The 14,033-nt window shown below is 38.0% G+C and overlaps 1 protein-coding gene across 4 annotated transcripts in view; it reads right to left on the bottom strand.

Moving 5' to 3' along the window:
• Positions 1-1,319: 1,319 nt before the first annotated feature.
• The window catches only part of KIAA0232 (KIAA0232 ortholog), a 68,555-nt gene continuing 55,841 nt past the window's right edge, over positions 1,320-14,033 (bottom strand). For 2 of the 4 annotated variants that reach the window (XM_051616784.1, XM_051616786.1), the window contains exons 7-9: positions 7,039-7,120; positions 4,926-5,023; positions 1,320-3,982 (exon numbers count right to left, since the gene is read on the bottom strand). In XM_051616784.1, coding sequence (XP_051472744.1) covers positions 3,803-3,982; positions 4,926-5,023; positions 7,039-7,120 — 360 coding nt within the window. In that variant the 3' untranslated portion in view covers positions 1,320-3,802. The remainder of the gene's footprint in view (positions 3,983-4,925; positions 5,024-7,038; positions 7,121-14,033) is intronic. The other 2 variants (XM_051616788.1, XM_051616787.1) reach the window with 2 other exon arrangements.

Raw genomic sequence — 14,033 nt, 5'->3', positions numbered from 1 at the left:
AGGTACAGTTCAGGAGCTTCCTATGTCTTCTTATGTCTGTAGATGTGGGAAATAATTCTCTGCTTACACTTTTAGTTATGTTTTGAAGCTTCAGCAATTTTGCAGTTACAACAACTTTTAATTTATTTTTGTTTAAAGCCTAGATGGGAACATCTACACTGAATTTTCATTCATCAGAAGCCAAGCAAGGAGGTTTCAGAGACAAGCAAGCCGAGCTTTATTTGATTTGGCTGTACAGCTCCCTGTCCACCTTGAGGTCAGTAACTCTGCCATAAACTAGAAGACATTTTAATATACTATTTATTTCTCTAGTTAACAAAAGTCTTGCATACTGTCAAGATGCAATTGTACACTCTTGAATACTATCTGATCAACAGCTTCTGTCTCCATTCCCCATCACTCTCATTTATGGTATTTTTAGCTCATGCAAGCAAGAGTGCAAGTGTACTGAGGGTAGCAAAGTGATGGATAATCTGTTATAGTCCATCACACTAAGAGACAGAAAAATTCACTCCTGAAGGTGTTAGAACAGAGATGAGACATAAATCTTTTTTCCTCTTTGCTTTACAGATTTACTTCTATGCATGGTGAACTAATTCATCTTTTATGGCACAGGAAAAGGGAACAAAGAATAAATTCAGGTTGCTATTGACATGTAATTATGTGTTGATTTCCTTGCATTCCTAATTCAGGGGATTTGCAGTCATTCTAAACAGAAACCCAAGTCACTATGGCTGTAAACTTACAGCAACATAATGCACATGCCTCCACCAAGCTGAATGTGAGCTGTTAAAAACTGAGTCTGTCTTTTCTCTTTTTCATAAAAAAGATGCCTGGCCATGGAGTTAGGAGTGTGCATTTCTTTGTCACAGAGATACTGACCATTTGATGGCAGAGCACAAGTTGAAAGCAGAAACAGTCTGCTGGTTCAGATCCCATACTATATAAAAATTGACCCCAGAGGGTGTCTGGGTTTCCTTGGGTTTGGTTTTTTTTGAAAGAGATCTCATGTTCTCTAAACATGAAGTTATCATTGCAAATGTGTTTTTGGAATGAGACATTTTCTACAGAAATAATTCAACTGGGGACTACGCTTACTTTGTTTGCTTATCTCTTTTTTTTTTTTTTAAGAAAATATGCCTTGTGTTTAATTATTCTACGTATTGAAAATATAGATTAAAAAATTATAGCAATGAAAATAACTCCCAAATTAGGTACCTCATGCTCTCTCTCTAGAATGTTTAATGCTTAACTGCCATGTTGTATCTAAGTTATTTATGTTGGGCAAAGAAAATGAACACAGACACACACCATCCAACTGTCCTTTTATATTTTTATTCGGTGTTAAGTAACTCCACAAGAAAACAAAATCAGTTACTCTGGTGTACGTGAAATCAGAACAATACAACCACTTGAAGCAAAAAGTAGAAACAAATTTCAGCCCAGGAATGGAAAACTGATACTTCAGTGCTATGGATATGCAATGCGCTTCATACCACAGTGCGGTTCAGCGTATGCCAACCTTTGATGCCTTCGTTGTTGTTGTTGTTGTTGTGTGTGTTTCTATCCATACAGAAAAACTAAAAACCACACTTCAACTCTCACTGAAAGCTTTAGAGCTTTAGCCATTAAACTATGAAAACAAGGAAAGACAATTTGTTATTGCCCAAGCTCAATATACAATTTTCTTTTCCCCAAAGGTGCTGGAATTATTCCATGCCACAATGTAACTATAAGCAACACCTTTGTTATTTTTCGAGCCCTTTCTTACCAAAGAAGCAGCTCTAGCCAAAATTAACTGAGCTGAAGTTTGTGTTTGAAATATGTCCATTTGGTCATTTCTTGTTCTCAAATGAAGTTCTATTCCATCACTGTAGTGATTTGAAGAATTTGTGTGTAAAGTTCTTTTTTTTTACTTTCATGTTACAGTTAACTAGTTCTCAGTGCAGGTGCTAAACAACCTCTCAAGGAAGCTCCAGAATAAAGTAAAATATATAAAAATCTATCCAAAGTCTGCAAATAAATTAAGAAAAGAAACAGTAAAGTGTCAAAAGATTTGTTGTATGAATGCAAACCCTAAAACATAGCCTATGAGGAGGATCAAAAGAAAGTCCCTGGATGAGAACAAACCAAGCCCATTTTAAGCAAGGATCTCAACAAAAGCATTGCACAAAGAATGGCATGGTTTTCCAACCATGTATTTCAATCCTTACACTATCAATTGAATAAAGGCAACAAAACTAGTTACTCAGAAAACCCTTCTATCTCAGAACATATTTCAAAAGCAGTTCAGCTCACATTTCAAACAGATAAAGTTCTCATGAGGTTTATTGCCTGACAAAATTAATGGTTAAGCTTTTCAAGTCAGCATTGGACTTACTGCACTTCCTGATGTTACAGACATGCTGCTATTGTATCAACTAGTTAGTTGTTGTAGCTTTTTAAACTATGAGTTGGTAAAAACTTAGAATGATTAGTTTTGCAAATATTGCTCCTCCTGGCTTATATGTTTTGCATAATGTGTTAAAAGCACAAGGAGTTGATAGTCTTGCACAGATGCAACTTGACAATGTATTGACTTTCTAAGTTAACAAAATAAAACTCAAAAGCAAGTCACATAAAGCAACAATCACTACTGCAATCACACATGTATGTTGAAAGTCATCACTTTCCCTACCCCCACCCACCACACACATAACTTGCCCCACACATTCTCTCAGAAACACAAAATGAACTACAAGATTTACTAAATTACAGCCACAACAGCAGCTAACTGCAGCAGCCACAGGATTTCTTTCAAGTGAAGCACTGACCCTTTGCATTTAAAACATTGAACACTCTGAGCATTTTAGATAGTTTCAGTCATTCAGGCTCAACTTCAGTATCAAATGCTTTTGCAGGTTACACAAATGCCATCATCTGCAACAAGACAACATTCTCATTACAAAATTCACAACAATCCACACATCACCCCAGTGGTTTATTATTTTTGGTGTTACTTTTTAAACTTCTGCCTCACATTGGCAAGTTGCTAAAAAGGACAAAAAAAAAAAAAAAAAAGAAAAAAAGGACAAAAAAACCCCAAAACAAAACACAAACCACATTGCCTCCATACCTACAAAAAATCCTTGGCTTCTCCAGTTAGCAAAAATACAAACCATGGTATCCTCAGTGTTGGTTTGCGGGAGGGGGGAATCACAGGATAGAAAACACAGTTTCTGTAAGTCTCTAAAGCACAACCCTGTTGTTCCTACTTCAAAGTTATGAGATTTACTGAATGAAGACTGGACAAGTCATTCATGCTTTTCTCCTGCGTTCAGAAAGGCACTGATAAGATTACAGTGTTAAGTATTTATCTCCCAGTTCTTACAGAACAAAGCCTAATGTGCAGAAAGCTGAAGTCTCTGAATAGCAGAAGCAGTTGTAGACACTGCAATGCTAAGAAGATAGTAATAGTGGTAGGGCTACAGTTACGAATGAAAATAACTGCAATTAAGATGCAAAAAAGCAGTGGTACTACTAAGACAAGCACATGCACATCCATTCTTGATTTGACAACACAATCTAGTCTAGTTCAAATAGCCAAGAATTTAACAGGGTTTTTTTTAAAAAAAAAAAAAAATCTTCAACAGGACGGCTGTGTCCTCATCTATAAAATAAGCAAGAAGAGAAAGATAAATACACATCTGAATCCATTAACTGAAGAGGAAACTCAAGTTGTTGTTTTAGAGCTACAGACCCTCAGGAAGGATAGTTTTCCATCTCATGTTACTATTAAATAATCTGTTCTACTCTGCAGTTTTTATAGTTGAGTTCGAGAAAAAAGCTCCTCCTCACACGGATCAGCCCATTCACTTCCACCTTCTGAAGCTGTGTCTTCAGAGCTGGAGTTATCACTGGAGTAGATCTTCTTCCTGAAGCCATTTGGTTTTGCCTCAGCATTTATATCATCTGCACATCTTGCTTCATAAACAGAAGAAACCTAAGGATTTAAACTGACAGTGTTGATGGGGAACAATAAAAAACATGCTTGCTTTTTTTCTGAGCTGGGACATTATATGGTTTTGTAGTTGTTCAAGAGAGATGTCACGATTACAGGACAAGTCCTCAGTTTTCCTGAATTGGTCCACTATGTAGAAAGGACTGCAGAACAGCAGGGAACAAAGGTGGGGCCTTTATTATTTTTTCCTATTCCTTCATTTTAGGATTTGCACAAAACAGCAAGAGAATCAAAAGTGAACTCAGAATGCATCATTATCACAGGTCATGTTAGAAAAGTATTGTATAAGTTCTGTCAAAAAATTGACAGTATAAATATCAAGAACACATAGCACAGATCTGACTAAACTTCAAGCAAAACCAACGCATTTTCGGCTGAATCAGTAAAGCTGTAGCAAGCATGTCACAGTGTAAGTACTGTTATCACTGTAAAGTTTAAAGTGTATCAGTAAGTGCATGTGTACACGAAGCTTTTCCTTAGAGTAAAAAAGCAGGGCTTTGTTCATAAGCAGGAGAGAACTCAGCACATGTTTATGCCTTTAGTTACTGGACCCTCCTGCTTCCCAGTGCACATCAGCCCACTCTATCCTTACTGAAATGAGAAGCTGAGGGAAAAAGACTTATGTTTAACACACATGACAAGCAAAAGCCAAGTGTTCCCAAAGGAAACTGAGTTTGCTTAACTACTAGAAGTACAACTCGTTGAACAAAGGGCTGTACTCCCTAGAGTACAACACTGAGGAGTTTTCGTAAGAATGCTGAAGATACAGGAGAGTTTAAAACACAAAGAAAGAAAAGCTTTTGAAGATTTTCATAGGAAATGAATTTGAGGCCAGACTGAAAACTATGATTAAAGGGAAGAAGTGGTGGCACACCTTTACAAAATAAAAAAAAAATCTCCTCCCCCAGACCAATGACACACTTACCATATTAAAATCTAAAAGATGTTCATCATCATTGGATATTTCCTTTACATCTGCAAATTCTCCTACACCATTCTCGCCCTTGGCATTTGTATAACATTCTTACATTGTGTTTGTGGGGGTGTTTCAGAGGAAAAAGGAAAAAAAAACAAAACAGAATTGAGGAACACTGTTATTTACATTTAGCCAAAATGAAAGCATCTAGAGAAGTATTCTTGAAATTCACACTCTAAGCCATGTAAACTTTGCCTGTGGAGGATTTTATAGTTTGACATTTTTAAAGAGAGAAGCGTAATATCTTAAGGTATTCCTGGATAACCAATTAATAAAAAAAAAACCAAAATGACTTAGCTAATGAAAACATCTAAAATTGTAAGGTACAGAGAGCAAGAATTACATTTTTACTATAAATGGATCAGTACATTTTTCAGTTCTGATACTGCACGGTGTTTTAGATAATTTCTATTTCTATACCCACACAAAACATAAATCAGCAGCCTGATCCTGCCTGAAGCTCAAAAAGAAAAAAAAGTTGAAGTGAATGGCTGTGATTTCTATTTACCACAGCAAAAGTCCAAATAATATTATAATATAGATGTATATGGATCACATGCATCTATATCCATATATAAAAAATGCTCGTTCAAAAAACTGGATACAGCTGAAGATTCGTGCAATAAGAACATTAGCTCTGAGGGTAAAGCTCTAGTTTTGTTAATCTTAGTCCAAAAGAGCAAATTCTGGAACTGTTCTACTTCATAGAAGTTCTGCCACTGTATCAAGTAGGTTCTGGGCCCCACAGTATTTTATATTGTATATACTGTCTTCCTCTGATGAAACAGTGATGACACAGAGACAGTTATGCAGGTTCCCCAGCAGATGTCAGCAGAAAGATGCCGCAACTCACTCACAGGAATCCAAGGACTACTCCGTGTAAAATATATCCTCAAAGTGTGAGCAACTACATGTGTTAGTACATCAATAATACCTCTCCATTTATCACTGTAGGGGAAAAAAAACTATTCAAGAAGACACTAACTATCTCTGCTTACTAAATACTGGTATTTTTTTTCTACTGTGGGAGTTTTTGTGACCAGTCCAGGAGGCAAATCAAACTCCTGGAGGCATTAATCTATTCTCTTTCACTGTACAAACACATTTCTACAGTGAGGAGTGAAGTTAAGGGCATTTAGGCACTAAAAACACCATTTAGTTGGTTGCATTTTAAGATGCGCTCCAGAAATATTGCAGTAATAATTACTGGCTAATCTACTTCCAGATTATGAAGGAACCAGGTCTCTTGATCAAAAGATTCTTGCACTGATCCTCTACCAACAGACAGAATCAAACAGCCTGTCAATTCAGTATACAGAATGTTCTTGTTTAGATTCTTGCCTTCTCCCCAGAAAAGGTAAATTCATATGCAGGCAGAAAAAGCTGCCTGGATTCTTGCCTGTCCACTGAAAATCTAGGCTTGGGCCAGCTGTCAAATGCTACACATTCCTGGGAGGCAACAGAGTGCTGGAAACACAGCTGCTTCCGCTTGTGAGCAGCCTGCCTACCAAGGCTGGACTTAATCTCTGTGTGGGACAGAAAAATTCCTGGATTGTCACTGAGAAAGGAGTGGCCAACAGGCAAATCCCTCTCCTACCTCAGAAATTCCACACATTCACTGAATAGCTGGCATGTTGTTTATGCAAACCTATAAAAGGCAGTTCTCATGTTTTCACATTCCTATAAAACTAGCTACCTAGTAAGTATTATGCAGATTGAAACATACTCAAAAACATAACAAAGTATTTTCAGAGTCAGAGATTAATATTCTATTCACTGAATTCCAGTCTCTGTAATTAAATTAATTTCCAGAAATGTTAGACATTTTTAAAAGCACTTTAATTTATAAACTAGCAGCAAACTAAAGATATATTACAAATGTAACTGAAACATCCCAGTTCTCTATCAGATAAGAGGCTTTATTATGGAAGTTTACTGTTTTTTTTGTAAAATACAGATGGTAGTTCCAATTCACCTGCAACAATTCAAATCTATAAGAAAGAGCACTTTGTTCTAACACAGGTGCAAGAGCAAGTGAGTTCAAACAGGCAGAGCTTCTTACCTTCACACTGTGATGCAGGAAAAAGGGGAGAATAGAGCGCCTTTTCCCACCAGCATTGCTTTTCCTGGCTGCCACTCATTCTCTGCAGATTAGTATTCAATATAGGAAAGTGTTTAGACAATAATCACGCTTCATTATGCCATAAATAATATACTTACATGTAAAGGAAGAAACTCTGGTATTACAACCAATTTGCTAGGTCTTATAGGTCACACTGTTCCATTTCTAATACTAAAGGGAAAGCACCATCAAACTACAATACAACATCCATTATCTGAGCTCTGATACTCGGTATCAATGCCACACAGGGGCTCATACTTTGCCAATCCAGAACAAAAAGATGAACTCCAACCCTACACTGGATAACCTAAGTACACAGTAAGAGAGAACAGACAGAAAGATGATGAAAGAGATGAAAATACAACAAAACAGCATCAGGTCAACATGGTGAGTAGTTTGTGTAGAACAAAACAGAAAAGAAAGCAAACAAAAAGTGTGAAAATGGAATATATGCAGTCTGGAAAGGTGAATGAGCAGTGCCATTACCATCAATGGGACAGCATAAAATTAAACTAGAGAATTCATGTATATGCATGAGGAAAATTTGGTTGTAAGAATGATTAATAATTTGTCTTTATGCTAAAAATAATCTCAATCTACTGACTAAAAGTATTTAAATAACTCTTCCCTTATTTTTATGCTAATTTAAATTTACAAGAGCTCTATCCTTGTAAAATGTATGGACATGGCTAAAATAACCAAGACCTGTCACAGCAGACCTGTCCCTGTTTTACGACTGTATCTGTGGCAACACCATTAACCTTCAAAAGAGGATGTCAGCTTGTAAGATATCCTATAGAAACGAGACAGAACAATTCAAAACCAAACTATAGTTCAACTAGCTACTAAAAAAAACATTAACAGATCAGGTTCAACACTAAGTTTCTATCAAGCTTCCTTCTCTGTAACCCAGAGAACATTTAAGCATGGAAAATTAACAAGCCTCCTTTTGTTCCTCTTTTGTAGAGCTACAAACCTATAGAACCTAAACTTAGAAATGCTTGTTACTAAATCAAGAGAAGTCCCTCTCAAACCAAATAAGCAGCTCAAGAGCCCTGTATTCAGTCACAAACATCTGCCAGATTAAACTTTTTTCTGCATGAAATTCTGCTGTAACGAGTATGGTTTCCTCGTATAACACCAAGGAATAACCCTTGTGGAAACACCCTCCAAAAGCTCAAATCCCAGCTCCAGAAAAGGGAGTTCTTACAAAGTAAAATAATAGGTTTGTTTTTGTTTTTGTTTTAAAAAAAAGGGGGGGGGGCAAGCTCAAGACTTCATAAGAAATATGTGCATTTACAAATAAATCATTGAAGTCTCACTCTTCTGCTGACTACAGACAGAGGCATCTGAACTCCACAGACATAATGCTTTATCAACTTCAAAGTTTCCCAGGTTGCTGGTGTCCCACCTGCACTCATATCAGCACATGGGACAAGCCTGAGCAATCACAGCAGGCTACAAGCAAAGCCAGCTGGCTTCTGGCAGCATGTAACCATCAGAGCCTACGTATGTGCTTCAGGATGGCTCACGAATCACAGAACTGTCAGAGTTGGAAGGGACCTCTAGAGATCGTCTAGTCCAACTCCCCTGCTCAGGAGTGCATCCAGGCAGGTCTTGAATCAGAGAAGGAGACTCCACAACCTGTGGAGCCTGTTCCAGGGCTCTGTCACCCTCACTGTAAGAAAGTTTTTCCTCATATTTAAATGGAACTTCGTATGTTCCAACTTGTGCCCGTTGCCCCTCATCCTGTCACTGGGAACTACAGAACAGAGTCTGGTTCCATCCTTCTTGCACCCACCCTTTAGATACTTGTAGGCATTAGTAAGGTCTCCCCTCAGCCTTCTCTTCTCCAGGCTAGAGTCCCAGATCTCCCAGCCTTTCCTCATAAGGGAGATGCTCCAATCCCTCAATCATCTTCGTTGCCCTCCACTGGACTCTCTCTAGTAGTTCCCTGTCTCTCTGAAACTGGGGAGCCCAGAACTGGATGCAGTGTTCCAGATGTGGCCTCATCAGGGCAGAGGGGGAAGATGACCTCTCTTAACCTACTGGCCACATTCTTCCTTATGCACCCCAGGATTCCACTGGCCTTCTTGGCAGCAAGGGCACATTGCTGGCTCATGGATAATGTACTATCTACCAGGACTCCCAGATTCTTCTCCTCAGAACTGCTTTCCAGCAGGCCCACCCCTAACTGGTGCCTGGCATTCTTCCTCCCCAGGTGCGGGACCCTACACATGCCCTTGTTGAACTTCAGTAGTTCCTCTCTGCCCAGCTCTCCAGCCTGTCCAGGTCACGCTGGATGGCAGCACAGCCCTCTGAATCTTTGCTTTCACTTGCTTTGTGATGACATCCAGAATGATTTTTTCCAACCCCTAACAGGGGACAGAGGTGAGACTAACCAGCCTGTAGTTCCCTGGGTCCTCCTTCTTGCCCCATTTTGAAGGCTGGAGTGACATTAGCCCTCCTCCAGCTCTCAGGCACCTCTCTAGTACTTCATGACCTCTCAAAAACAATGCCAAGTAGCCTAGCAATACCATCTACCAGCTCTTTCAGTGACTCAGTGACTGATCTGATGCTGGCTGCAGGCTGCCTCTGCTCCTGTGTCCTTCCACCACTGCCTTGATAGTAGGAGAGATAGAGAAAGCCAGATACGACTTTGGGCTGCATGCAGAAGCAGCCCAGCAGGACCTGAGATCAGATCTGGCCCTCCTCCCCCCACACTGATCTACATGCAATGACGTGTGTTATTTCTAAACCAACATTAAAGCCTGATGTGTAGAGCAAAAGGTCCGATGTCAAGACTAAACTTAGGGGTTCTGTCTTAGGGGAGGTGATGGGAGACATGAGCTGATGTGCTTTTCATACATTCACTGAAGCAAACCATTCTCTCCTACAGTTGCTTAGATGTCTACTACAATGGTATGGTTTGTCATAACAAAAAAATATTATAAAGAAATACTCTTAATTAGCAAGTAAGAATTTCCAACTCCAGAACAGTCCCATGAATCTACCTTCCTTTTTTCCCCTTGTAAAACTGCATTTTTAGTTTTTGCCACCTCCTCCTGTCACATATACTCACATGTTTATGGTAAGTTTTAATATATTTTCTACCTTTTCATCTAAGTAGCTATTATTCTCAATTGTACCAGTATTAGAAATTTTAAGTAGAAATCTTTTCCTCTGAAACCATTAATATTTATTTTACTTTACTCTAAAGTACAGCTCAAAAACAAGAAGGCAAATTGTTGTCTTTTGCAATTGCAATGCTGTTCAATCCCAGTCTTGCTGCAGGTCTGAGAAAAGACTGATGGGTTTCCCTTCTTGTTTTACAGCTATATATAGGGTAACTGAGGCATCTCTTAGAGATGTCAGTTGAGGATATTTAAAATCACTTGAGGACTTCAGCATTCACTAGCATAAACACTACAGTAATGTTAGAGTTGTGAAGGATTCTCCTCCCTCCGAATCTGGGCAGATTTCAGTCACAATTATCTTACAAATTTTCAGTAGGTAAGAGTCAGAATTGTGCAGTTACATGCAAAAACTAAAACATAAATTCTGCTTCTGCCCCCCTCTGACCTGTCCAACAGAAAAAAAAAAAATTGGTTTAATGCTCGCTATTGTTTGTATAAGAATTTGAAATAGTAAGATAGTTTCAAAACTTCAAATAGCATTTATATGTTCTTCATTAACATCAAACTCACATGTTCTTTCTAACATAATTTTATATTATGAAAGAACTACATAAAAGAGCAGGACTGTCCCCTCAGGTCTTTTATCCAAAAATATCAACTGAAAACTCTAGTATACAAAAACCCAACCATTCTTTGCAAACATGAGTAGAACACTTTATTAATAAAAGCAAGTGTTTTTTTGACTAGGAAGTCTAGTGCTGCTTTAAAGATCAAATTATGGTGAAATGACTCTGTAATCTAGCTGGAGTAAAGCAGCTAACATGAAGGGAAGATTTTGTGAGCATTAAGTGGATAATGACCATTTCAAACAGTGCATCTGATCTCCAGCATCACTCTGGAATAGCTATTCAGTGTTTCGTTAAAGACAATTGAAAAAAAGGGAAAACAAGCAGATAAGTGAAAGATTATTTCCTGCACCATGAATGCTATTTCCTACAGCTCATGAGATTTTTTTCCTTACCTCTTCCACACACACACATATTTAAAGTAAAGCAGCCAAGGAAGATTACTGTTCTACACAAGTTTTATTGCAGTGCTGCTTTCTTCACAAGGCTGCTGTGGACAGCAGCAGTTCTTTAGCCGATGAAGATGTATTGCAAGAATGCAGCAGAATACCAGATTATATTGATCTGGAGAAAAGGACCAGCTGCTTAGGTAAACACACTTCAGAATGTGGAGCTAGGCCTACCAGAATGAACACCCAGGAGGAATTGTTTTGCTTTTGTAAACTGTTCCATACTAACTACAGCAAGGGGTGTATCCAATACCTGTTTCCATCTGTGATCAGCAGGTAGCCTGATAAACAGCACATTTGAGTAGTACTGTTGGTTTGCTGACATGAGAAAAAATTTAACTATAGTTTCAGTGTGACAGGATACCATGCCAACTTTTAGGAATATCATTGACAGGGGCACTTAGGAAGGTGAGGAAACAGTGACTAACAAAGTTGGGAAAGATCAGGCCTAGAAGTACGAAAGCCAAGGAACAAAAGGTAGAATAAATCTGGAAGGGGCGGGGGGTAGGGTTCCTTCTCCTTATGTATACAGATGTATTAGAAGGGAAGTTCATATTGATACATTAAAAAAATCAAATAAAACCAAAAAACCTAACAAACCCCAAACCCCAAAATATTAATAAAAATATTTTGGTTTATATATATATATATATATATATATATGCGCACTACTCCTACATCCTAAATCTCTTCAAGACACGATTTCCACTGCTGCCCTAAAAACAACTGAGCTTTACAGTAAGCCTGTTTTCTGGTTAGAATTCTTTTTCTTCATTTTCTCTTGCTGTGATTAAGGTCATCACATTCACCTCCTTTGTGTTTACCAGAGCCTAAACAACAAGCACAGCTTTCTCCTATGAATGTGGCTTCTGCAAAACTGCTGGTTCTTCTTCAAGTTTTTCTTTTTTTTTTTTTTTTTGTTCCTCTTGAGATAAAACAACCCCATTTCCTTCACTCTGTTTCCAAAAGGAGTGTTTTTGTTGCTCTCCTCAGGACATCTTTCTTGATACAAGGTAAAGGGAGCTCAGCCTGGTGTTGGAGCAGAAGGCTTTCCAGCTCCAGAGGAGCAATTATTTCCCCTCTTAGAGAAGGGCTTTCTTATTTATATATAGCCATCCTGTCTTTTGCACTGTGTCACTGCTGATTTATATTCAGTTTATGATCTACTTGAAGACTTCTATGTTTCACATCATTTTCTTGCTTGTCATTCCTCACACTGTGTTTGTGAAGAGGATTTTTTTTTTTTTTTTAAGTTTTTCTAATGGCTGGATTGCAATAGTGCTCTAATATAAAGTAGAACAAGAATCTCCCACAGTCTTCTAATAGGATGTATTCAAAGATGTGTTTGCACAGAATGTATATAATTCAGGTTTCTGTGATGCAAACCAGAATGTTTTACTATTACACTGTGGTCTACATTAGTATTTTCATACCCATTATTTTTGCAAAAATATGGGAAGTACCTCAGAACACAACTCAAACTTGATGTTAGGTGTCAGTGAGTTAAACAATAACTTTACTTTTTATTGCAAGACAGTAAAAGGATGCACAGAAGTTTAATTTAAAAAAAACATCTTTACAAATATTGGACTACGCTAATCAGCCAATGCCATATCCTCTGCTCAAGGTAAAGCTCTTTTTCCCATGCATGTATGTGTAGTGTGTCCAGGAAGAATGCTTCTCCTAAACCATTCTAATTCTAGGTATTTCATATCAATATTGTTTAATGCTCATGAAAATAAGTAATACCACTCTTGAAGAAAAAATTTGCACACAGAAGACACACTTGCATGACGTGCACTCTTCCTGCACACCAGATATAGTCATCATCTTTGCTCATTGAAGTTTACTTCTTAACCAACATATTAAAATTGTTACAATACTTCAAAGACCTCCTCTTTTACAAATAGACTTAACCATAATAAGTAATTCAGATAAATGTTCCCAAGCCAGAAAGCCTGTTATCTTCAAATGCACACTAGTGGCTCTTAGAAAAGTCCAGAGTGTGCACACATCCTCTTGAGACATGCTAATATAGGAGGGCTGGTTAACCCAGTCTTTCTGACTGAGTTATGTTGTAATCAGGCTCCTCAAGCCCCCTAGGAAGAGGTTAATTGCAAACCAAATTGGAGTCTAGACCACTGAGATGGTTGTTGGTCCTTTGTACTTCCCAGTGGTTTATCTTTTGAAGCTATGTAAATTCCTACAAAATCACACAATCTGAGCATGGGAAGCAGTTTGTTTTCCTCTTGCACTAAGGAACTTTAAGAAAATACAACACTGGAGCTTTTTGAGCAGTATTTAGTACCAAAGGTTTTTTTCAAGCCTCAAAGCTACCATAAGCCACTGTATGGAACCACTGTAAACTTATACCAGACACTTCCTAGTTTCTTGAATGGGTAAATGGTTGAAGTGAAGATGAGAATAAGCATCCTCATGGAGCACTAAGCATCCAGAAAGGAGATCTGAAAAGGGCTGGAAGGAACTTCAGATTCTTGCTGTCACAAATAACTGTATTAAACAATTTACTCCTTCATTATGTCCTACTGCATGATTCAGATTCTGCTTACTCCTGGTAAAGGTAATTCCACAATCTATTCTGACTTACAGTCAAAAGTTTATTAATTTTTTTGGTAACTGTTTTTGCAAGGCCTGGCACAAACCCAGAAACTTCCCAGACTTGAGAAAAGATTTTGACCCACTTCATTGTTGTCAACAGAGCA

The sequence above is a fragment of the Apus apus genome, chromosome 4 (genome assembly GCF_020740795.1).
Source record: "Apus apus isolate bApuApu2 chromosome 4, bApuApu2.pri.cur, whole genome shotgun sequence".
Lineage (NCBI taxonomy): Eukaryota > Metazoa > Chordata > Aves > Apodiformes > Apodidae > Apus > Apus apus.
The sequence above is the reverse complement of the archived record's forward strand: the minus strand, read 5'-3'. Positions and strand labels throughout refer to the sequence as shown.